A 26911-nucleotide genomic window follows, 5' to 3' on the forward strand; every position below is an offset into this window, starting at 1 on the left:
CAAAAAAACTATTCGGAATAACCTCCTCCTATCATTTCCTGACTAACAAATAGATATCATGAGGGGTTGAAGTAAATGGCTATCATGTTTGTCGTAGTGGTTGATCTTGCTCGGAAGCTGGATTTTCTCCACATATACAGTATTAAAGTATTTTTTTTTAAAGAGAAATGTACCCCGTAAAAACATGAAACAGAAAAAAACTACTGTCTTTTTAATTTAAATATCCATCTATTAAAATCACATTGCGGGCGGTGTCACCAACTATAATGACTTCTGACCCCTTTAGCGACTAAAAAGCAACGCGTGACAAATAAAAGCCTCTTGACTCTTGAATGGCTGATTACCATTTTTATGCTTACCATCTGACTTAACTAAAGTAGCATATAGCACAAGAGTAAAAAAACATGGGAACAGGCACTCAGACACTTCTGATTACAATTCAAAAGAAACGTGGGAGCTGCTCGTATTATTGGCCAGGAAGCTGGCAGTGGCTTGGCAACCATTTACTGCTTTGTATTGGCATTTAAAGAGATTCAGCAGCAGGACATGAGCAGATGGACAATGAGGTCGGCTGACAAGGAAATGTGGTGTGAAGGTTCACAGGAGTCAGTATTGTTACGCTTTAGTGTAGGAGTAGTGTTTCAAGTGCAAAACCCTCTTTAATAAACAATAAAATAATAAGCGAATAAGCTACACAAAATAGTGATAGGAAAGAAATAAAAATTGTAGTTAGTTAAATTTGAAATTATGGGGCAGAGACAGCACCAGAAATGCTAATAATTTAATTGTTATCACAGTATGTTCGACTTGAAGAATGTGTCATTAGCAGAAACACACTACGTCGGAATTGGGCTTGAAAATCATCACAGTTTGAAATAAGCACATTTTGACCCGTGCTACACCAAAACTATTAATTGTCAATCATGAAGGCGTTATCTCTTTGTCTATTGAATCAAAGTAGCGCGGTTAGCGAGAGTGACTGCACACTTCATTAAAAAACAACAGAGCAAAAATTTGAGCAATACAGCAGTCAAGTGGCACAAACAAGTTGTAAAATATTTGCATTGGTTAAGCCGTGTGCCATAGTGTACTTGCATGGCTTTATATCAGAGTGCAACTGCATAAAAATGTAATGCTGGTTCATGAATATTGTACCAGAATACATTCCCACACATTCCCATAGCAATATTTAATCCCCCCTTATGTAGTGGCCAATAAATAAAGCAGGTCAGGCCTCACACTTAACTTGGATTTACAACTCGTCCATCCATGAAACTATCCATCCTGTCCATATTTGTTCTCAGTGGAGGTTCTTCTTTCCTAGCGTTTTGTCACAGGTTGATTCTGGGGCCACATATGTTACTCGCAGGCAGAGCAGTTGGTGAACTGTTGGGGGAGAAAACACTGATAACATTCCTGCATATGGTACAGCCGTTCCATCCGAGCATTCCCTCTCTTCAGTCATCATACTATCCATTCATCCAGTCATTCATTCATTATAAAAAAGAAAACATTCTTTACACGTACACACACACAATTCATGGCAAAAAAAGTGTTTACCATTAGAAAGCATATTTCCAATTTCATTAGTGGTGCATTTGTGAGGAACATGTATTTTGAATGCTCCAAGAATTAGCATGCCACATTTGACTGATCTGGAGAGTGTCCGTGTGATGAGCAACTTCAGGCTGGTGTTCCACAAAACCAAGTTGCGGCATATTTTGGAGTGAGCCCAAATACCATTTCCGAATTAGGCCGAGTTCCATGCAATGGACCTTATCAGAGACAGGCTGCAAAATGGAAAACGCCCCAAGAAGACAAAAAAGAAAGCAGCTCCCTCACACAGTCAGCCCTTTGGCACTAAAGGCAGACTTGTACAGATTTTGAGTCAAGGTTTGCTGGGAGGCTCTCAGCCCAGACAATTAGGTAACAGATTGCGTGCAGTCAAGTTTCGATTTCATTGGGCTGCTAAGAGGACTGGCCTAGAATGTCAAGTCCGTTTGCACTGGTTTTTGCAACGCATATACTGGAACCTAAATGTGTTTTAATGGGGATAATATGCAGAGGGCGCTATGCTGATTTTTGTGACAATTGAGAAACATCTCTTGGTAGATGCATCCAAACAGTGGTCATTCCATATCGCCACAGCCTGAGAACACATGTTATCTTCCAAGATGACAGTACACGCCAAAACAGAGCAAGAATTTTAAAGAGATTCGCATCAGAATTTGCGAGTACAGAGGATGAAATGACATGTCAGCAGTCCTGACCTTAACTGCATTCAATATTTATGAAATCAGCAATGGCTGAGCAGACTGACCAACACAACTGGCTAATTTGCGACAAATTCTGGTTGACGAACGGGTTGGCATCCCACAGCAGTGTGTGGCCAAGCTGATGACAGGCATGAGGAGGCGGTGCCATGTTTTGTTTGGTTCTTTCACACATGACTGAGGACGCTTAATTGTAAAATGAAGGAATTGTTAATTTTTTATTATATATTTTACTGGTAATATGTCTTGTTTCTTCAAACCTTGTCATTAACAGAGATTTGGCACAATTTTCATGGGTGCAACCCACACACTCAGCTCTGCTGCTTATCCCTCTAATGCATATGCCTAACAAATGGAGCATCATTTAAAGCAGAGGTATTCAATGAAAAGTCACAGAGGTCCACGACTAAAATTTCTTCCAATTAAAAGGTCCGAACCAAAGTCCAACTTCCCTTAAGGTCTAGCCTATGTTGACATTTTTATATAGTTTCAATATTTAGTCATTTTCAACAGAGCGCACTTATATACTAAATATTTAGCAATGTTCCCATTAAACACCTTTGCCAGTCAAACAAATATAAGGCGTTTATTTCACATTCAAGAAAATGTGGCTCCAGGAACTTAAGTTTACCACTTCCAGAAAAAAAAACAGTCAAATATCGCCTGCAGAAATATATCAAGTGCTAAGCATTGAGTTAACATCTTTTACCTTTTTTTTTTTCCTCAAATCAAAGAGATATCAGCGTAGAAAAAAACGGAAAGCCTAATTATCCAAGTAAAACAGGTCGACATGTTCAGTACACAATCAATTCGAATGAGCTTTGGCACCACTTTTTCTTTTGAATATTTTTTTAACATCTCTGAATGAGAAAAATGAGTTTGTGACTGCCCTGCCAGTGACTTAAATCTGGGTTGGAACGGAGTCAGGGCCATTGGGATTTGGTAGATTATTTCACACATCTGGGCTTTGTGTTTTCCTTTAAATAATGTTTGTGCAACCGCATTTAAGCACTCCTTCACAACTTCCCCATCACTGAATGTTTTTTTATGTTTCCTCAAAATCCATGATACTTCTAGTGAACATTCGTTGGCATGCCGCTGGGCTGTAAACGAAAATGTAAACATCTGTTATACTGCACTCGAAGTTCGATATTTTTGCGTGCGCTCACCTCAAACTTCAGCGGATAACTTTGCACAAAAGGGCGGTGCTTTGTTTCGTAGTGGCGCTTCGAAATGTTGCGACGGTTTCGGAGCATATGATGCACACTGGTTTTGAATCGGCTGCAGCCAGAACGAAACTAAATTTCTCCGTCCATTCATTGAAAACAACACGCATCGACCTTGCTAACTTTTTAGCAAGGCATACTGTCAGCAGCACTCTCTTCCGGTCTGCTGCGCAATTGGCAGTGGATCGTAAACAAAAGATTTGATTGGCTCAAATCAGTGACGCCTTTTCCGTATTTACTAGAATTGCAGCGGCAACGTTTGCGAATCCGCCCTGAAAAAAAATCATCACAGATTGGGCATGGGTCCGGTCCGAATCATCCCGGATCCGGACCGCGGTCCGCCATTTGGTGATGCCTGATCTAGCAGTCAAAAACCCGAGCCTTTTTTTTTTTTTTAATTGTTTGGCAACTGTGTGAAAAAATGTACTGCCCCAAATGCATACAGTAGTGCAGAATATGTTCTGCCCCAACATATTTTGCGTTTGCATCCATGTTTCCTTTATTGCGCATCTTGAATGCCTTTTACCTTTTGTTATATCAGTGATAGTGTGATTGAACCTCTTCTTATACATCATGCAGGTTCTCGTGAAAAGCATAGCAATGCAAACACCTTTCCTGCATTAAACAACATCTGGAATATAGCATAGAGTATGCAATGCATACTGCGTGCGTAATCCGGTGTCTCCATCAAACAGCAAAACACCTGCACATTTCTGAGTGTACTGTGAATTCCCTGCAGAGCCGCATTACATGGCATGCACTGCATGACACTCAACTGACTCCGTATTTTCGTAGTGGCGCTTCGAAATGTTGCGACGGTTTCGGAGCATATGATGCACACTGGTTTTGAATCGGCTGCAGCCAGAACGAAACTAAATTTCTTGCTAACTTTTTAGCAAGGCATACTGTCAGCAGCACTCTCTTCCGGTCTGCTGCGCAATTGGCAGTGGATCGTAAACAAAAGATTTGATTGGCTCAAATCAGTGACGCCTTTTCCGTATTAACAAGAATTGCAGTGCCAACGTTTGCGAATGCGCCCTGAAAAAAAATCATCATAGATTGGGCATGGGTTCGGTCCGCCATTTGGTGATGCATGATTTAAAGGGTCATAGATGGGCTTTAAGGTCTAAAGTTCTTCAAGGTCCACAGTTTATTTTTATTCTTTTAACCAAATACCATTGTTTCAGTAAAGCAATTATCCGCTTCACACAAATTCCCTTTCTTACACAAACATGCATTTATTTATATTTGCAGTACATGTACAGTATATATGCTATGGATGCTTGGCCACCGTATTACAGAATTTTCCAAGGCACATCATACATTTTAACATCCTGGTGCCAAAGAAAAATTTATGTGGTACAATCACTGTTATTTTGATTGTTTGGAGCAGCATTAACTGGTGAGACCTAAAGACGTAAAATATGAGGTGATGAGCGATAACAAGGTGCAGGTGAGGGGAGATACACTTGGGAGCAGGTGCACACAAAACAGTTGGGAAGGGCTCAGAGCACACTGTTTTGAAACAATTTCTAATACTGCTTATGATCAATTACAGCATCAATAAGAGTGACTAGTAGCGAGACTGATACCCAATCGCCAGGCTACAATGGGTTAAGCTGTCTGTTATATCCAATCAGACAAGCGTGAGCCCTTGAGTAGACACTGCTTATAATCAATTACAGTATCAAATAATATAATAGTCACAACTCATGATCAATTGCTATGACTTATTATTAACTTCAGGATCGCGGATCGTCGGCGACTTACATGGACAACAAACACTTCACTACGTTAAACAAGCGGCACATTTTATTTAACCCACAGTATAAAGTGTACAAGCAAGCAAGCAAGCAACAATTGTATTTCAGCTCATAGTTTACATGCAATACATAAATCTCATTACCGTGTGCTGGAAGGACGGAGAGCCCCGGCGTCCTCAGTAATGCGAGCAAAAAATACGATGCTGGGCGTCCGCGCGTAGAACCCTCAGCCGACTCTACTTACGTTTTGCCTCCGTCACATTCTTATAGCCAATATCGCACCCCATCCCCTCCCGTTCGAGTGCGCTTTGATGGTTCGCATGGCCCTTCGCACAACTTTGGCCTTTGCCAATCCTCACTCCCTTTTCGTTATCGGCTGTACCTTTTCGCATGAGTCAGACATTCCTGGTGCTTAGGCCCTGTACGAATTCTCTCCAATTATTCCCGTTCTCATAACACATAGATACAGCCTGTGCAAATTCTCACAACACATAAACACAGACATCTACTAACGCGTGTATATAGGTATAAAATGGTTATAATGCAGCATTTATGTGGTAAAACAACATTAATAAACCATATTTCACTTCACACACATACAAGACATACACAAACGTGACCACGTCAGTCACTGTTGTTATGCCGTTTCGAATGTCCCATGTTGATGGCTGGAACATGTCAGATCGACTCCAACCACTGCACTGCAAGAATTCTGACAAAAGCAAATATTTTGCTTACATTAATTCTGTGATTGAATAACAAATAAATAACAAAATTACATAATGGAAGAAGACGTTAGTTTTCCATGACAGCATTGTCTGCTGCATCTTTTGTCCGACTGTACCAGCTCCTCTAAATGCAAATCTTGTACTTGTAGGTCAACTTTCCCCCCTCTCCCTCTCCCTCTCCTCAGTTTACCAAGTCACCTACTATCACAAGTGCATGTCTTGTACTGATAATACCAATATCAATTGAAACTTAATCTCAAAAAACATTGACATTTTCAGAATGTTGATATAAATCTGTCTCGATCTCATATGAAAGGAGACGCTTGCTTCATGGGGATGGTGTGAATGACACCTACATTTTCTTTTGAAACATTACCGCCTGAGTGTTTCAGTATCTTCTTGGAAAATGAAGCCAGCACGAACATCACAACACATCTGATTAGTATCTACTGTAGGCAATGTGTGTGTGTTTTACGTGTGTGCGTGTTTGTGTATAAGTGGTATGTCAGTGTGTAATTTGCGTGTTATTGCATCAGCATAATACATTCACTCTGCAACATCTAAATGAATTCCCTATGCTTTATCCTCCAAAAGCTAAGTGACCTAGTTTAGATATTATTACTATTTTTCCGGTGTTGCAGTTTTAAAGCTTTAAAGCAATTTGACTTGAATGTGTATTGGCTGGTAGAGAGAAAAGAGCTTATGTACATGCATTGCCTAATTGTGTTTATGTGTGCTCAAGGGTAGTTGCCTCGTTGACATACCCGAAGAACTCAAACAAAAAAATAATGTTCCATCCCACGACTCAAAGGAAATTGTACTTCAATCCTAATCTTGTTTTTTTCAAAGTTTAGCACTTTTTGATGAAAATGACCAATTCTCCATCCTTTCTGTATTTCATGCAGATGAGGCTGACCATCGTGACTTAAGAAGATTGTCTGACTGGCTATTGGATCCCAGGATGCCCAGCTTAACCACCCGAGGGACTGGCGATAGAGACAAAGATGTAACGGAAGGGACTACTCCACACCAAGTATTGACTGAATCTAAAATATCAATATGGAATGAATCCAAACAAAGAGAGGCTGCTGGTGGTGGTGACAGCGAGGTCCTCTCAGAACGTGGAATCATGAAAGGAGATGGGGTTGAAGTAAGACTGGGAGAAAGAAAGGTGGAAACCCCGCCAAGCTCACCCCGACAATCAGCCGCCTGGCTTGAGCAGGCGGTCGGAGAGGATCAAGGAGGAAAGTCGGTCCTCACAATGGTGGCGGACACACCAGACCCACCAGCAGTGAGAAAGCCTTTAGGACTGCTGTCTAAGGCTGCATGGACCAAAATCTCCTCGCCATCATCATCCAAAGTCTCCTCCTCTTCTAGCTCAACAACAAAAGCGTCCTCTTTAAGTTCCTCGTCCACATCTTTACCCTCCACTCTCACCATTAACCGTGACATTCAGACAGCAAAGCCAGACGCTGTCTCCCTTACTGATGTCGGCAACAGCTCTTCAGACAATAACAGCAGCACCAGTCTTGGTAAGTTTTAAAATTTGTTAAACGAGAGCAGCTCTCATTTGAGCGCACACCTTCTCCAAGACCAATGCCTCCTAATCATAGCAGTCTCACATGTTAGATTGATAAATTATGACATGGTCCAGCTCCTCTGTTCAAGTTCAAAATTCATTATTAAAAATGTTTAATTACTTAAGTTATATATATATTTTTTAAATCAGCTAGTTTATAGTTTTTTGCTGCGAGGAATAATGGCATTTTCTTTAAAAAAATATGGGTAAAAATTGTTTCTTTGGATATTCTATTTTTAAATGAGTGATTAAAGCAAAAAAAATGACTGTAGGTTATAATGCACTAGCACAAATACAATCTAAGGTAGGAACCAGGCTAATTGAGGAAATTAGCGAAATACCCCTCTCATCTTCAGGCAATCGTAAAACAACGGCAACTGCGACCACACCCGCACGTACGCACACGCACAGAAGCACGCACACCAGCGCACACGCACACGCACGCACACACACCCACCACGCGTCTCAAAATCCAAAGGGACACGCTCTAATTCCTTACTGTTACTTACCTTACTGTTTGTCGCCAACCAATAATCTTTCCTGAGTGAAATAACCACCACTGCCTCCTTTTTATCCACACAAGCCGCCATCATACTTTAAATTTTCATGACAAATGCAGCTGAGTGAGTCTCTGTGGCTTGGGTTGCCAAATAAGGTGTTCATCCCCCCCACACATTAAGGCTTGTTTTTCCGTGTGACCCGGAAGTGCATAAACGCGCATTAATAAAAATGTTCCCTTGCCAAGAAATCATTTGTGTTATCTCGCAAAGTTTGAACTCAAATCTCTGCAAAGAAACGAAAAGATTTTTTCTTCTATGCCTTTTGGGATCCGTAAGTTGGTAATCACCTAGAAGAATTGGAACATTTTCATCACTTAAAAGACTTGTAATCCAATTTTCTCAAATTCGTTAGTTTGTAATTGTTGAAATTTTTTGATAAAACCATGAAAATTATATACCGTTATCAAAAGCAACATGGTGAAAAGTAGACTAAAAGATAAAAACTAAATAAATGTAAAAATTAATTATTTATTTCACCAGTAAGTTTTAATCTTCTGCCTACAGTAATAATAACTCTGCTTTGGAATGTAACAATCAACTTGATGATCATGACGTCAACAAGCAAGCCACTTTTGCTCCAGAAATTTGACAATACTTACGTATGACCACGAGCCAGCTGCATGGTCAAAATGCCCTTTAAGTCTGCTAGGTGGTTGTCAAACAAAAAATAATTTTGTGGTGTATAGAAACCTGCATTGAGGTTGACATCTAATAACCAGTTTTCTATAAAAGGACTTAAATTAAAAGGACTTAAATTACATCCAACTTCATCAATATATGCAGTGACCCTGTGATCTGTGCTGCATCGTGTTCACCTAACATAAGTTTCAATACTACAGACACAGTGAACTGCCAATGTGGAGTAAATTTGTTTCTTTACAACTATGCTCGAGCGTATGGATATGTCCCTACACAATTTAATAACGTGCAATTATGTGAAAAAATGTTGAACGGATATCATGGACTCCAGGCATAATAATAAATCGTCAAAATGACAAATACACCAATTTACTTAATTTTCAAACATACTGGCATACTGTAGACCAAATGTAAATTAAAATATATATTATTTATTTTTTATCTGAGCATGGTATTTTGGGAAAAAAAAATACAGCAAATGTAAATTATTTACAGCAGACATTATAAGCCATAAAATTACAAATACAATATGTTTTCTTACTTAATTTTTGAATATATTGGTAAAATGTAGGCCAAATGCTTTTAAAAATGGCTTTTTTTTGGGGGGGGTGCAATATCCCGTGCCATTATGGGAAAGAAATGCTACCTTTGTACTCGCAAATACATTTTAAACTACTCACAAATATGAATGAATTTATTTAAATTAGAGCTGTCAAAATTAAAGCGTTAACTCAGGTGACTAATGCCACATTTTTTAACTCAGTTAAATATTTTAACTCAGTTAACTCAGTTTGATTTATTTTCAAAATAATTTGCATACTTTGCCAATATTGTGCCATATTAACTGAACATCAATAGCACGTCTCAGAAGAAAACACAGTGTTCAAGTTACACTGGGCCTTGCAAAGCAACACTGCTGCAGTGTGGTGGTTGTGGGCAGTTTTGAGAAATGTTTCGAAAATAAATTTCTGCAAAGATGTCTCCATTTAGATTGTATTCTAGAATCCAAGAAAGCTATTAGAACAGTCTTTGAATTAAATATACTTCATATTTGGTGATTTTGCATCAGTTACAGGATATTTATTATTCAAGTAAATATCTGTTATAAGTGTCGCGAAAAAATTGTAGTTGGAAAATGTGATTAATTGCAATTAATCATGGAATTTTTTGTGATTAATTAGTTAAAAAAAATAATCACTTGACAGCACTAATTTAAATACTTTTGAACATACTCCCAAGTATTTTATCAGTTAAAATTGTTTATTCTACATTGGCAGTTCCATGCCTTGTCCTCTGCAGCATTTTTGTTTCCTCCCATTGGCATGCATTTCGTGTTCAAAGATAAAATTCCTCAGTCCCACATATTACAATTCATCTGTGGCTTCTGCATTGAAATTGGATTTCATTGTGTCAAATATTTGCACACGTTTCATGTCGATAAGCACATCAACTTCTATTTTTGCTCGAATGTGAGATTTATTTGTCTTTTCGTCGGAGTATCCTGCATATATTTTCAACCATACTTAATTCAAGTGGGGTTAGATGGCATTGCTTCTTCCCAAAAGGGTGAAATATGCAAATCTTTGTGCATTTCCAGCATCCTTATCACAACAAAGCCTCAGGACTGATATCTCATGATCTTTCCATGCACACCATCTTAAGTAGTTCATTTAAGCTCTGAACACGTGTGCTTTGGTTCGCTTCTGGTCTGGACCAAAGCAGCATTTTGCATTTTTTTGCAATATACACTTGGTTCTTGTTTTCAACGTATATCAAAACTGTAGAAATAAAGCATTCTTTAATTGTGTTTGATGCAGATGTTGTCCAACCTACCGAGGCGTCAGTGAGCAGCCTGCCCGCCTGGGATCTTCCCACAGTTCCAGAGTCTCTTTTGTCCACAGTTGGGGACCACGACATCACACTTCCAGCAAATGTCACCAGCCCTTTCTCCACGCATCAATGGAACACCACTGTGCCCGTGCACACTCGGACTTCCTCTCAGAACGCAACAACTCTGAAAATTCCCACAAGCACTCTGTCAACCACCATCACCTCAAGTACCATTCTGAAAGCAAATACAACACACGAGTCAACTGTGGCTTCACTCACCACAAGCCTTGACAACTTGACCGAAGATAGCGTTCAGGTGGAAACCCTGACAGCAACTAGGTCCTCGGTGACCATTTCTACTGTGAACACAATTGCTGTTGCTGCACCAACGGTAACCACTGGGGTCACTGTAACAGTTTCCTCAAATATCACAGACGCTGTAACCATTCAATCATCATCGAGCCTCAAAGCAACCACAGAAGCTGCGACTGAGCCTGCCACCATCACCATCACCACGACAAGTCCCCCAACCACTTGGACACCCGCTCCTTCCACCGCAATAATTACCACTACTACACCTGTAACTACTACTCCAGACACCACCACTGCTGTCACCACAACTACTACGACCTTAGCAACAACTCCACCACCGAGGGTGGCGACGACAGGGTTTTTGCCAGCTCAAACAGTACCATTTACAACTACAACTACAGAATGGCCCAGCAGCACTATTACAGAAGAAAGTCCTTTACCATGCAACATCACCGAGAAGTACTGGGTCAAAACAGGTAAACAACCTTTTTATATCAAACAATGCTTCAGGATAATGACTTCAGCTTAACATAATCACATACGTTTACATTTTCAAACAATATCATTTTAGATGTGGATTTGTCTCCAAATGATGAAACTATATTATATTTTGTTTCATTTGTGATATTTTTTCAAAAGTCATGCTACATTATTATCGCCACGGGCAAATAATCAATCAGCTATAGAAACAGGTTTTTGCCATTTTCTTGTTACATTTATAATGAAGTCATGATGAACAGGTACAATGCCCTTTCGGCAGCTCAGACTTGCTGTAGCCATTATGAGTCCAAGATGTAATTATTTGCAGTCCGATTAATTAAAACATGCACTCACTAAAACAAGGGTACATATTCCCAGAACATAATGAATAAGATGATTAAAAATGAAGCTGCAGACTACTGCAATATCTAGTACATGAAATGCTTTGGTATTTTGTACTCAGCACACTTAAGCACTCTGTTATTTCTGACACTTTCATCTTACAAACAGATAAAGAATACAACCAATTTATGGGTTATGTGTTAAAACAAGATATGCCATGTTTCTTCCTCCACAGTTTTGTCCATTGAGGTTCGTAAGAACCAACTTGATCTTGTCCTAAAACAAAATCTAGCAAAAGGACTAAGCCATGCCCTGCAGAAAGCCCTAAACGACTCCACTGCTTATGCACAGGTCAGTCTATCCTCCATTTTCACCTCGACTAGCAAGCAGAGCTGGGCACTTAACCCTTTTTTTGCCGGTCAGTCCTCCGCCCTCCGGCCGCTATCTCAGTACCCATCCGGCCTCGACCTTCATAAAAATTGTCTACACCCGACCGATACGCTCCCGGGGACGGACTGCCCAGCTCTGCTCGCAGGTTAATAAATAATACACACAGGTCAAGACTTGCATCTGAAGGTTAATTGCCAGAACCTCTTCTTTGTCTAATAGGTCTATAGCTTGCTTAAAAAAAAGCGGTAAGCAGTAAAGAGAAAAGATGGTTGGATACTTCACAAACAGCAAAGAGTCACGTGCACAGGCCCTTTTGCTCTGGATGCGACAATTGCCCTTTCTGTCAAAGCTGATTTCTTTTCTTCATTCATCGATACTTAAAAGTTAATATTATCTTCTATAAGGTCTAGGGCATAGATTCCCTCACAATTTATTATGAAGTCTGAAAGGCATTTATTAGCGTTCATGTGAGAATTGCGCCCATGGCTGAATCGCGATGCACACTAGCCCTCGCCTTTCCGCCCCCCCCGCTTGCCCCAGTTAGTTGTCATGCAGCGCTGAGCGCCAGACGCCAAGCTAAACAGCTAGAGCCTTCATGTCTCACCTGACCTGAAGCATCAGACAGACAGGTAAAGACAGTGTTTATGAAAGCCCTAACGTTATAGGGGGCAAAATTAACACAATGCTTAACATTACAGCACCTGTGAAACCATTACGTGGCTATTAGCCCAATGTTTAAACACACTGAAAATGTGTGGGGGATTTAGGTGTTACACCCTCCCAACATTCTTCCTTTTTAATAAAAAACTAAATAAATCCTCAGATGTGCAGCGAATTATACTAGCTGTTTCTTCATTTTAAACACGTTTATAAACCGCTGAATTGAGAATAAAAAAGTACACACTTATAGGAATGACAAGTTCAAAATAGGAAACAAACTCCCATCATCTTTTGCAAGTAGCAGTTGATATGGAGAGTGACAGTTATGTGGCCACTCGGAAAGTGGCAAATAAATCCTTCACCGTCAAGTCTGCCAGCTACAAGCCTTATCCTCACAATGCCCAGGTTTTCTTTTCTTTTTTTTTATAGTTCTCCTTGAAAATGAATTTCAGTCAGGTGAAGTTGTGCTCTACAGGCATTATGCAACAAATACCTCATGAGTTGCTCTGAACCAATCAGAGGACGGAAAAGTGCTGACCTTCTCAGCAGGGAAGCATGCATTCTTTGTTATCCTGAATTTGAAATCCGATTGGTTTAGATTCTTAAAATCAATAAATCCTGCATCTGAAGACATTGAGAAATTTATGCCGCTAAGGCAACACAGAGAAGCTGAAATCTGATTGTAAGAAAAGGAAAATAATAATAATAAAAATAAACCTCAATTACTTCCAACGGTCTTGTCGTCACTGAATGACGACAAGACCGTTGGAAATAAATGTACACAATACTTTAGAAATATGTACCAGGTTTTAAATGCAGATCAGTGCTTTTTATAATGTTTAGGCATGCAGAATAGGCCTGATATAATACCCATTCTGAGAGATCATCAAATTACCTGCCGGAAATTTGTCTTTTTAAGGCTGACTCAAGTCATCCATTGTGCTGTCAAGAGTACTGACATGGAGTATATATATCACAATTTAAGTGTCAGAAACACCATAAATTAAAAAAGCTAAAATAGCAGTTGGGATTTTGTGTGCAGAAAAATGGATCCAACAAAAAATGACAGAGGCAATGATCAAATAAAATCAAAATTTGTTTAACCAAGGGTGCACGTCAGAAAAAAAACAAGAATAATCTACACTAAATGAAATAAACAGCGGAATGCAGATAAACTATGTTGAATGGGTGAAAAAAGAGCAGAGTACTACTTTTCTATGCAAAGAATAACAAAGCAAATTTTGGGAATACAAAAAGAAAAACTCACATGTTGAGTTTTTAATCTTTATGCACATTTTAACAACTTCTGCATTCTTTTGCAGGTGGAACGGGATGACTGTAGCCCACGAAATGTGACACTGGTTTACTATGTGGCTGGTGTCAAAAACGTCTATATTTCCTCCATTGTGGTTGAGACGCTTAGTGTTTATGGCTTTGACAAGCTGCTGTCTGACATCAGGCAGCATACACCATTGGTTAGGGCAGTTCTGATTCCCGTGGCCACGTGGGTGCCGACCCCAAGCATCCACCTGCAGCTGAAAACAGGTGATTATAGACCTATGATAATTTGAAATAGATGTGTTTTCATTTACATAAGACGTCCATATGGGAAAACCTTGTTTTATATATATATATATATATATATATATATATATATATATATATATACACACATATATATTTGTCATTTTTACATTCATGAAATTTCACAATATTATTACTGACTGCGAGTGAAAGTGCAGTGGTATGGGAGAGAATATCCGCAAAGGGATACAGAAAGTGGTGAACAAAAGAGCAAAGAAAGAAATGGGATTTTTTTCATTACTTCTGCTCTGCTTTAGTCTTTGATACCGTAAATCCGATGCAAAACCCCCATGATTCAAAGCAAAGTGAAATCAGTTCATTTAACCAAGCAGCTTCTTAACAAAACAATTTTCTCCATGCCAAACGGCGGCTTGTACGCAGTCTATTGGGAGGGGGATCAAACAGAGAATCTGTGTGATTAACAAATGGATATCAAGCAAACAGATACTTGGAGAGAGATTTAAGATACACGTGAACTTGTTCTTTACTACACATTTTGAGCAATGGCAGCTGGTGGAGTTTTCGCCAGGTGCGGGCACATAAAACAAAGCAAAACAAACAAACAAAAAAGATTTCCTGATACACCAATTACACTGACGCACATGTCAGTGCTTGGCAAATGATGTGGCAAGCGGCTATTGAAACAGGAATTAGATAAAACCACATTGCTAGGATTAATGGGAGGCAGAGTTATTTCAACTACCTGATGGAAGCCTTGATAAAAGTGTGCTTTTGGGCAAATTATGCAAAAAGGAGTTTGCATACCACAAAGCTTCAACACAATATCAATCAGAATGGCGTGTTATATAACATATGGTAAAGAAGATTTTAGTGTTAAGTTCCCCTTTAAAGTTGTACCTTACTTTTTATTTATTTATCCATCCATCCATTATCTAAGCCACTTCTCCTCACAAGGGGTGTGCTGGAGCGTATCCCAGTTTTCTTCAGGCAGTAGGTGGGGTACACCCTGAACTGGTTGGCACACAAAGACACTTCGGGACAATTTAGAGAGTCCAATCAACTTACCATGCTTGCTTTTGGAGAGTGGGAGGAAACCGGAGTGACCGGAGGAAACCCGCACAGGCACGGGGGAGAACATGCAAACCCCACACAGGAAAGCCAGAGCTCCCAACCCTGCACCTCTGAACTGTGAAGGAAACGTGCTAAGCAGTGGCCCACCGTGCCGCACATATATTTATTTATTGATTCATTTTTATTCAACTTTTTCTCCATTACAAAATGTGTCCCTAACTGTACCTGCGACTTGGTGCAGTAAATTGTAATTGTTTTTTCTGAAACAATTTCTCACTTGTTGTGTTAAGATTTTCACTGGGGGAACATTAAGTAAAGGTTAGTCCAGTTTGTTCGGATCATAACGCATTCATAAAATTTGCAATATTAGCAAGTGGATTAAGACGGTTTGGCTGCCATGTTTTGCAGATTATGAGACCAGTGAAGGATATTTTTTTTCTTTTTCTTTCTTGTTTTTTTTTTTTGTCTGTGTGACGCACCAAAGTTTAAATGTGTTTTGCACCACAATTTGCAAGTGACCATTCCAGGGTACTTCCTTCATTTTTTAGAACGTGTATTGCTTGTTACCCTAATGATGACAAGCTGATTCTGAAAATTGACTGATTTACGTTTCCGATATTTTACGAATCACCACAATGACAGTCTATTGTTTACTGCAATGATTCACAGACAGGTCCAGAACTTTCCTGACACATCTCCTATCGCCAACAGCACTTCACAATTCATCTTGTTACATCAGCAGCACAGCACAATAAACACCAGTGAACAACTTTAATTAGCAGGCATGAAGTACATTTCCATGCCAAAACACATCCGTTGCTAAGGTTGATGTTATGTGGTCTGCTTTTGATCATGAGCTGCTCCATTCCTTGTTAATACTTTTCTTTTCCCAGCCTTTTTCTAATACAATCTTGGGCGACCTTGCTTTTGCCTGTCCAAAGAGTAACTTTAAGCAGCTGTAAGTTATTGCGAAAAAGGCAACGACAACTAATATAATTTAACGACCAAGTCAGTGGTCCTTCGAACATGCTTTTCACGTACTAAAGACAAAAACTGAAAGCAGCAAATGAACAAGCAAGTAGTGATTGAGGGTGGCTACTGTGACGGCCTCCAAGGAGGAAACTCAGAATTTGGTCACGTCAATGAGCTCCAGGCTTCGAGGGTGTCATTATTGATGGATGCACTCTGCATTAAATGATTGCACTCCCTTAAATTGTCTTTTGTGAAACGGCTTGGATAAAGGATGAAGGTTTTACAGATCAGTTCCATGTTGGTTGTTTTAATTCAAATCCTCTGTGGTAGTATGTATAGATAAAATCATTAAAAAAAGAGTCTGTCATCGTCTAAATACTTGTACGGAAGAGGATTAGGGCCATGAAGAAAAAAAAAGATTGTAAGGATTCTGACTTTATTCTTAGAATTCTGACTTTAAAGTCAGAATCCGCACTTGAAAGTGAGAATTCTGAGAATACTGTCAGAATCCTTACAACCTTTTTTTTCCCCTTCATGGCCCTAATCCTCTTTCGTGCATCTCCGTAGTCAAAAGTAGAATTTATTTTCATTTATACCACAGTAATTAAAACTTGGCCGATGTCTTTCTCCTGCCTTATATTCAACGCTTATGGTTTCTTCGCTCTTTATACACTTGCACAAACACACGCACGCCCACGCACACACCTACATACATACATACATATACAAACTCAGAAGTCACAGCATCGATGCAATCCTATAGCCTGAGAAAGTCCACCCCAATTTGGAATATTTTACTTACAGCATACTTAAACACTTTTTTGTTTTGTCTTCTTTTTCCAGTGTTGAGATTTGTTGGCCCCACAGACAACATCTACTCCTGCAGTTTTGTCCAGATGCTGGAACAGAGACTGGAGAGCGCCTTTGACGAAGCTCAGGACAAAGTGCTCGAGACCTACAGCAAGCTCACTGTGGAGGTAGCTGTCAGGTTTAAAATGCCCTGACGCCTTTCTTAGACTGAAAATAACTTACTAAAGGTGGCAGAAAACCAGAGTAAACCAGTTAAAGTTTTGTTTTTGACCATTCGCGAATGGGAGAGCGAGCCAGGAGGTCTTGCTTAGTTCAATCCCTCGCACTCTCTCTCTCTCTCCCACCCCCGCTCGGACTTTTTATTAAAGTGGCTCATACCTTAGCCGACAATGGGGGTCTGTCTCCAGGGAGACTGGAAAGCAGGCATAAATCACGTGTGAAGGTCAGTCAGGAATTCACGCTAAAGCAAGGAAATCGAAACTTAAAGAAAAGCGTAAGTGTGTGTGGGGGTGTGTGTTCCAGCTGTGCGCGTGTGTGCTAAAGCAACGACGTAAGTGTCTGTGTGTGTGCGCGCAATTATCACTGATACAAATAGTGTATAAAAACATGATTAGAAATACACAAACTGTTTACATATCCTCAGCCCATCTTACAGTAGCGTATGGCTTTATGTAGATTATTATTTACACACACAGTAAGTTTATAGCATGCAAATCAGATTTGAAATGTAGTAAAAAAATGCTAGCCACAGTTTCTCTTATTTAATGTGTGAGTGTGCAAGTCTTGATGACTGGAGATTAGGATTGATCTTTTCATCTCACTTGTTTAGTGAATCCAGTAAAAGCTCTTTTGGTGTTTTCTGCTTCTTTCCCTCTGGTTGACATGGATATGCAGTAGAGTACAGTTGTTGTCAAAAGTTTACATACACTTGTAAAGAACACAAGGTCAAGGCTCTCCTGAGTTTCCACTTATTTCTAACTCGCAAATTTTCTCTGATAGAGTGAATGGAACAGAAACTTTGATGCAAAAAAAAAAAAAAAACACATTCCTGACGTTTGGTCCTTTTATGACTTTATTATGGCTTAACAGAAAATGTGACCAAATCTGCTGGGACAAAAATGTACGTACAGCAATGCTAATATTTACATGCCCCTTTTTATTTTAATTAGGCATGTTTTGTAGCCATCCACAAGCTTCGGATTGAATTTTTCCCCACTCCTCTTGACATAATTGGTGCAGTTGAGCTACATTTTTTGGCTTTCTGACATAGACTTGCTTCTTTCAGCATTGTCCCCATGGGGTTTAAGTCAGGACTTTGGCAAAGCCATTCTAAAACCTTAATTCTGACCTGATTTAGCCATTTCATCACAGCTTTGATGTGTGTTGGGGGGTCATTGTCTTTTTGGAATACTCCGGGCTGATGATTTTAGGTTATCTTGTAGAATCTGACAGTAATCCTCCTTCTTGATTATCCCATTTACTCTGTGTAAAGCAGCAGTGCCAATGGCAGCCAAACAGCCCCACAGCATAATACTACCACCGTGTTTGACAGGAAGCATAGAGTTGTTGGGGTTAAAGGCCTCACTTTTTCTCCCCCAAACATGTTGCTGGGCATTGTGGCAGCTCAATTTCGGTCTTGTCAGACTACAGAACTTTCCTCTAGAAAGTGTTATCTTTGTGGTGCGGCTTTTGGAGCACGGGCTTCCTTCTTGCATGGCAGCCACTCAATCCATGTTTGGTGCAAAACACGCTTGACTGTGGACACTGACACCTCTGTTCAGTTGTTTTCATTGTTGGTCTTGGGAACTGCACGTCCTTTGAAATGGCTCCACTGACTTGTTCAAATCAATGAGTCGCTTTTTCAGATTTGTGTTGAGCTCCTTTGACTTTCCCATTGTTATGTTGTGGGCATTTTTATACAATGAGCCCTATTTACGGTAAATGGACTGAGAAAATTCTACAGTTATGGCCTTCATAATCACTCACAAGAAGTTTAAAGGACATGCTATGAAGCTCATTTCATTGACACCACTTTCTAAGTCACCAAAATTGTGAATTTGTGTTGCTGTATGTATGTATTGATGTATTTATATATGTATGTATGCATTTGGTCAATTTTTCTGTTAAGCCATGATAAAGTCAAAAGAGAACCAAACTTCATGAATATTTTTATTTATTTATTTATTTATTTTTATGACAAAGAAGTACCTGTCCATTCATGGCTATCAGAGAAAAATGAGTTATAGGAATAACTGGAAACTCAGGAGAACCTTCTCTACAAGTGTATGTAAACCTTTCATCACAACTGTATATACACAGACAAGCGGTGGCAGATATAGGAAGCATTTATTATTCATCTTCTGAAATATTTACAGATATGGCTCAGTATGATGGGAATTCCTAGTGCAACACATTTTACCGTGATGATTCAGTCTTATTATTTCCCGAACACCACACAGGTCCTCTTATGGGGAAAAAATGTTCATTCAGAGTGTCATCCTGTGTCTGGAGCTCTGTTATGCAATCTTTATAGGCAACATAGACATTTTCTACAATGTTTCAGTTTCACTCTTTGAATTATAAAGTGGTTCATTACTACCTGTTCATGTGTGCGGCTGGCTGAATAAAGACTTACAAGATTACAACCATGCATATTCGTGGCAGGTCATATGTTAGAAAAAGGGCATTTGAAATGACCCCATTTTATTTTGTTTGGGATCTTCAGATCCACAGTGTGTCACAGGAACAGCAATCTCCATCGGTCTCGCTGGTGTATGTGGTCAAGAATCAGGACACCGAACTCAACGGAACCATCTCGAGTGGCCTCCTCAACCAGCTCACTGCAGAGTTGGTGGGCTACTTTCTGTTCTACCCACCTCTGGTCATCGCTGAACGTACGTAAACACACAACAATGCTCTGCTGCCCTGGTTTGTCACTAGTCAGCTTGTTTGTATGTATAGTCATATCTATCTATCTATCTATCTATCTATCTATCTATCTATCTATCTATCTATATATATATATATATATATATATATATATATTGAGATATATTGAGATATATTGAGTTAACGATAGCTATTAAAATTGATCAATACAGTAATGCCCTTTAAAATGTATTACTAATTTTTTTCCCCCTCACTGCATTTTGATGGCAAGAAAATGTCATAGGGCAGAGATGTGTGCCGTGAAATATAATGAAAGGTCACACATTGTAGTGCAAAAGAATAATCTCATCATTTCTGGCTACTGTGAACGCCCTCCAGCCATATTAATTGAAACCACTGCTCGAGGACATATCATGGCTCATTAATTAGGCACTAGCTCTAAATAATTTATGGTTTCTGGCAAAAAAGAGAAAAAAAGTTTTTATTGAAGTGCACAGTACTCATTCTCTTAATGGAACTATTAGAATCTTCTCTGCATGTGTTGATGATTAAATTCTCATCATTCACAAAGTGCCTATTAACTATGACTGCCACGTTTACAGACAATACATTGTATACAGAACAATCCAATTCTCATCCGTTAGATGGCAGAAGGTGCATTAAAGCTTTATATTCTAGCATTGCCGTTCATATGAATTTTGTCTTCAAGTAAACGGGCGTATGAATGAAATTTTGGAGTAAATTAAAACAATATAATTATTTCTATTTTCATAATTTTTACAATTTTTTGGGGGGATGTCTGGCATGAGAGCTTCCTTTTTTATTTCATACAAAATGACTTTTTGGTTTAATAAAGGTTAGAGAATATTGGCTAATCCTATTCAGATCCATTAGTACGGCGAGGTCAGGTGGGGCCTATTCAAAAACAGGCTGATAATAATTATAATTCATTCAATGAACTGATTTCGACTATGATTATGAGGGATTGTCTCATGCTGTTTTAATTTTTATGAATAAAACACAATGCCATCCACCACTCGTCTGCGGAGTGCCGAATCTGTCTCGCTGCGTATTAATCAAATAAACCAAAATCGTGTTGTGCCACCGTTGTGACCTGATTTAGGGTCGTCTAAAATTTTGTGTACTAGTACTCAGAGCTGGGCACTTGACCACGTTGTGACCTGATTTAAGGTCGTCTAAAATTTTGTGTATTAGTACTCAGAGCTGGGCACTTCACCCTCTTTTGCCGGTCAGTCCCTCTCCATCTCTTTACTGTTCCGGCCACCGTAACAAAGAAAGAAAAAAAAAAAAAAAACAACAAAAAAAAAAAGACAAAACAAAACAAAAAGCATCCCACGGCAGAGATGTTAATTTAAACATCATTAGCTAGTTAATTTTATTATTCAAATCCGCTTACCTTCTTATTGTCTTATTATGGTCTTATTGATCTTCTTCTTCTCCATGAACGTGCCCCATGCAAGCAAGTACGCACAATTGGTGTTATGGGGATTGTGGTATCGCACCCCCTATATGGTAAAAGTATGCCCCAGTAGCAGGTGGGAGGCACGGAACTTATTCTGATAAGGAAATGCAAGCACACTTGAACGCACACTGCTGTTTCACATCTCTTTATATACAAACAGTTGGTCGTTGCGTTTTTGACGCGTTCAGTGGCAATTATTGTCGCTCTCCCATTTCGAAAGTACGAGGGCCGATTCCTGGGCCGGTTAATCAAACATTTTTTTAAAATTTGTTTTCCCCTTGTCCCAGAGGGCCGGACCGTTCCGGATATCAGCTCCGCCGGTGCTTTTTGTCAGCAAATAGCAAATAAGCAAATGCACTGGGGGGGCACATCAGCCAGTACACCCAGAGAGGCCCACTAGTGTCCCAAACGTAAGGTGAACCGAGATCATTTGAATACTTGAAAACAAATGAAATAATCTTAACATTAACTCTAAAATGTACAGGGAGCCAGTGAAGGGAGGCCAGAATTTAAGTATTTGCTATCTCCTTGAGCTTAGGAGGTGAGCAGCAGCATTTTGACCTACCTTGGCTTACCTTGGGTACATTTTCCTCATATGGTTTCTCTCTGCCTTGCCATGTCTTCCTGTTGTGAGTGTGATGCTTTTATTTTACATCAATATGAGCTGCATTTCATGTATGAAAAGTGTTATATAAATAAAATTTGATTTGATTTGATTTTGGAGCAGCTGTAATTATGCAAACAAAAAGTCTCTCACATTCACAACTTTGGGGAATTTCATATTCAATGAACCGTGTATGTATGTTTTATGGGAATGTGGAAGCAAGTTCATCTACAGTAGTGTCGAACATTCAAAGTCCTCACAGAAAGGTTCAGAATTTCAGACGGAGAGGCAGACATGCTCAACCTCCCCCATGCCATTAGTTGAATAATCGTCTTATTATAATATATGTCTAAATGTCAAAGTGGTTCTCACAGAGTTGAGGCTCACGACTTGTTTCATGTTTTATTGAGCACCCCAGTTGGAGGAGAACAAAAGCTAAGAGCCATTCTTGAATCCTGGGATGAAAAACGCTCTAGATCTAGTTTTAATCTTGAAGCAGTCATCAGACAGAGGAATGACACAATGCAAGTTAAGAAATGTTTAACTATTGACAATGCACCAAGAGATTAAGCGGTGAAATATGGGACAAAATCGTCTATTATAGGAGTCAACCTCGTAAAATGGAATTGTTGTTGCCAGAGAGATGAGGCAACTTCTGCTTCTTTTGTAGCATAGAACCGGGCCCATGCAAGTCTACTGTAATTATGCAATTTTTGATAGTTATTGCGTAACAGTTGTTGTTGTACTCATTCTTTTTTCAATGTGCTGCTGGGCTCAGACAGCCTTTTGCTGCATATGTAGTTTGCCTTCGACAACACTGCCTGCTGAGAGGCACTGAGGCCACTGCAGGGCAGTGAATGATTCATGACCTAGTTTATGTTTGACCTGCTTATTATATAATTAAAGTATTTAACAAATACCTGTTACAATGCATAAAATAATACTACAAAGACATGTATGTGTCAGGTTCGCCAATTTGACATATAGTGTTCGTAAGCTAAAAGGAGAGGACGAACAGCTCTTGTGGAGACAGAAAGGTTAACAAAGTTTATTTGACAACTTCATCTCCCTTCTGTTCATCGATGTTTTTCATACATTCCCTTTTATAACATCGAGGAATCAGATTACACTTCGAGAAATCAGATTACATTAAAGGGTGGTACAGTTCGTCTTCTCAAAAGCTGGTTTGGTCCGGTTTATCATTGGTGTGTCGTCGTGGGTCGCAGCTGACTTTGACGTCAGCATCTCTTATCAGGACCTAGCACGATGTTGCTTGCTTCAGACTTTGAGGCCAACTTCTTTATCAGGACTCATCACGATGTTGTTTACTTCATCCTCACTTCTGAAGAAGTGCCACCGCCCTTCTTTTCAACATGATATGTGCACCATGTATTGAAATATAGTTGCGTCATGGCAAATGTATAATAACCTCCAAATATTATTCTAACATTCCCCCCTGTTTATTCTACATTTGCCCCAAATATTATCATCAATGGAATTTCCAAAGATTTAATTCCATCAAATCATTAGCTTGATAGCAAATGTAAACCCCTCTATTTTTCTTTGTTTAACTTTAATGTATTTGAGCGTTTTGGATTAACGAATAGGATCTCCCAAGTAAATTCAGTCATCATCATCAACTTGGTCATCAGTGTCTCCTCCATCACCAGTACCTCTGTAATTAATCAAAGGATATATTTCCTGTCGTTTGGAATTTGTTGGAGCGAGAGCTGTTGAGATAAATCGGAAAAGCAAAACGCGAATGCAGGGAATACAGCAACATCCACACAGTACAAGGATTGAGGTGAACATTGTTATAGAAATCATTACAGAAAATACCATATTTTTATATTTACCAAACGTTTTGTTCCACCACTCATGCAGAGGTAGTCACACCTGAGTGTTCCTTCAGCTTATGCTTCAGGGTGCGCAAGCCTGCAATGGCTCTTGTGAGGGACCCTTCCGGAGAAGTGTTGTTAGGAATGAAAGTACAACATTGATCCCCAATCATGGCGCAAACCCCTCCTCTCTCTGCCAACAGCATGTCCACCGCGATGCGGTTTTGAAATGCCATGAGTGATGTTGCTGCCAATTGTTCTTTTGGACCAATTTTACGTCACCCCAGATGGAAGGACGACGAAGGACCAATTGTTCTTTAATAGCTATAAATCCTTCTTCAATGAAGTTCCCCAATCTTTGCACGTTATAGTGTATGTAATTTATTCGATCCACACTCTTATTCGGTGTAATCCAAAGAAGAATGGACTCGAACCCTGCTGCGATTTGATTTACCAACTTATACTCATCTGGTACGCCCCTTGGTTGGCCAATTGCATCCAAATAGGTCATATCACCATCCCTCCAGGAAGCACTTCGTCTTTTCCTGGCGTAATAATAGGGGTATTCGTCGGCTTCAACTGCCTTTTGAATATCCCTTGCTGTGGATGGAAAAATAGACACTGGTAAGAGAAGTGACACCAATGCACAAGTTCCAACTGCGTCCTTTAATGAATCAAATACTTTAGTACCCCGCACCACCACCACACATCGCTGCGTGGCAGTAGTGTACCTGATTGGAGTACAGTTGTCTTACACCACTTGTGTTCCTGTGAGATTAACACAAGTAAAGTTAGCCACTGCCACATCGGTAGAAAAGATAGGCTTATCTTTCGTTGCCTTAATCGCAGCGTACACATCATTCCAAGCAATGCAGTCCGCATTAGGTGTTAATTTCATCATTACTTCTAAAAGGCATGTTGATGGAAGAGCTGTTGGAATTACTCATAGTAATGGTCTCGGACACATGCATGAAACACAGCTTTTAGTGCAACCAAAACTACACAACACAAAATCTCAATTTTTTATCCACGCGAAAATCATGTCAACCGAGAGACCCCTAATAGGGTAGGGTTGAGATGACTTTTTACAATGCACAAGGTGTATGTTGCTTGGGGAAACTGTCCTCGTTTTGGGCTTATGTTTCCCTGACAATTGTGTCGAGCACAGATCATACAGGCTCTTCAAAAAATCTTTTGAGAAAAAATTAAACCCATATGTTGTATAAAATTGGTTTATCTGTCTTACCATACCATCCCTCCTGTTTGACATGTGTGTCAACATGTGTCAATATTGCGAAAAATATTTTTTGGAAGAATTGTTTTTTTTTGTTTTTTTTTATCTGAACTGACATATATGCCATGAGTCAAAGTAGCTCCTTTTTCTAGCCATAGATTTTCTCTTGCATAAGACTTTGTTGTTACATGTCTGCAAGGATGTTGCCTCGCAGAACGTTATCTATCAGCGCACACACAGCCACACCTATGAATGGCTTGGTAGCTGCTTCTTTTGCTGTCTTATCTTTCCTAAAGTAATGTCATCAGTATCCACAGTATGTGCGGAACATTTAAATGTTGCAATTTGGTTTTGTTATTTTTATCTAGTTTCCGTCTTTGTGCCATTGTCATCCAAAATTCTGTATCTTCATATCCGTCTTTATTCACCTCTTTTTTTTTTTTTTTCTTTCTCTCCTCTCCTAGTTTTATTTTGTAAGTCGACTATTTTTTGTGTATTAAGCTGACCAGCGAATTTATATTTTGTTATCCATGAGTTCAAATGTTTTACTTTTTCCGGACATTGGCTTTCTATAAATTTCCAGTCCTTTCACGTCAATTGTTGTTTCGGATCCTTTTTGCTAGCTTTTTTACTGTTTGATTTCCCCATGTTTCCCTAAACTGTTCTCCAATCCCTGAACAGGCTGACAATTGCTCTGTCTTAGGTAATTCCCAAGTGGCGGGGAATTCTTTGCCTCTGCTTCCCAGACAGTTGTCAGTTAATTTTCCTGTTCCAAAATGAGGTTGCAAGCCTCCATGCACACCTTTCCATTCACACTATTTTTTCCCCCTTCTTACTTTTTTCCCTTGTCTTTTTTTTCCCTTATTTCTCTTCCCTTTTTTTTCCCCTTTCAAACGCGCGTGGAGGATACACCCCTGTTATCCTCTATCAGTTTTATAGACTATCTCTGTCTCTTCACGTAACATTGACTAGTATCCTTACGGTTTTACACAGTTTTAAAGACTTACTCTGTCTAGTCCCCACAATATCCCCACGGAATTTAACTACTTACTTGCAGAGGAGTCCGCCCTCCTGTTAATGCAGAATTTAACTACGTACCCCTTCAAATGCCCACATTTATCACACTCATTCATCACATTCGGACTTCACACACTCACCCAAGATGAGCTGAACGTCTCTCTCCGCAGCCGCCCTTCAACTTTCAGCATCCAGTAGCAAAGTCGAGGACCAGGTCCAAAAAAAGAAAGAATCCTTATCTTGTCGTGGCCACGATTGTCCCCGGTCGTCGGCTTCGCCCCTGGACGCCTCCAGTATGTTGGGTTCACGGCTCTGAAGGACCAATTTTATGTCAGGTTCGCCAATTTGACATATAGTGTTCGTAAGCTAAAAGGAGAGGACGAACAGCTCTTGTGGAGACAGAAAGGTTAACAAAGTTTATTTGACAACTTCATCTCCCTTCTGTTCATCGATGTTTTTCATACATTCCCTTTTATAACATCGAGGAATCAGATTACACTTCGAGAAATCAGATTACATTAAAGGGTGGTACAGTTCGTCTTCTCAAAAGCTGGTTTGGTCCGGTTTATCATTGGTGTGTCGTCGTGGGTCGCAGCTGACTTTGACGTCAGCATCTCTTATCAGGACCTAGCACGATGTTGCTTGCTTCAGACTTTGAGGCCAACT

The 26911-nt window shown here is 39.6% G+C and overlaps 1 protein-coding gene across 3 annotated transcripts in view; it reads left to right on the forward strand.

The window, feature by feature from the left end:
* Window positions 1-26911, forward strand: part of kiaa1549la (KIAA1549-like a) — a 99148-nt gene that overhangs the window by 25277 nt on the left and 46960 nt on the right. For all 3 annotated transcript variants that reach the window (XM_088298755.1, XM_088298756.1, XM_088298757.1), the window contains exons 2-7: window positions 6896-7522; window positions 10586-11386; window positions 11968-12083; window positions 14105-14327; window positions 17214-17347; window positions 19906-20074. In XM_088298755.1, the coding sequence (XP_088154881.1) occupies window positions 6896-7522; window positions 10586-11386; window positions 11968-12083; window positions 14105-14327; window positions 17214-17347; window positions 19906-20074 (2070 nt within the window). The remainder of the gene's footprint in view (window positions 1-6895; window positions 7523-10585; window positions 11387-11967; window positions 12084-14104; window positions 14328-17213; window positions 17348-19905; window positions 20075-26911) is intronic.

The sequence above is a fragment of the Idiotropiscis lumnitzeri genome, chromosome 6 (assembly GCF_059441095.1).
Source record: "Idiotropiscis lumnitzeri isolate Australia: NSW breed Sydney's pygmy pipehorse chromosome 6, RoL_Ilum_1.0, whole genome shotgun sequence".
In the NCBI taxonomy this organism is placed as follows: domain Eukaryota; kingdom Metazoa; phylum Chordata; class Actinopteri; order Syngnathiformes; family Syngnathidae; genus Idiotropiscis; species Idiotropiscis lumnitzeri.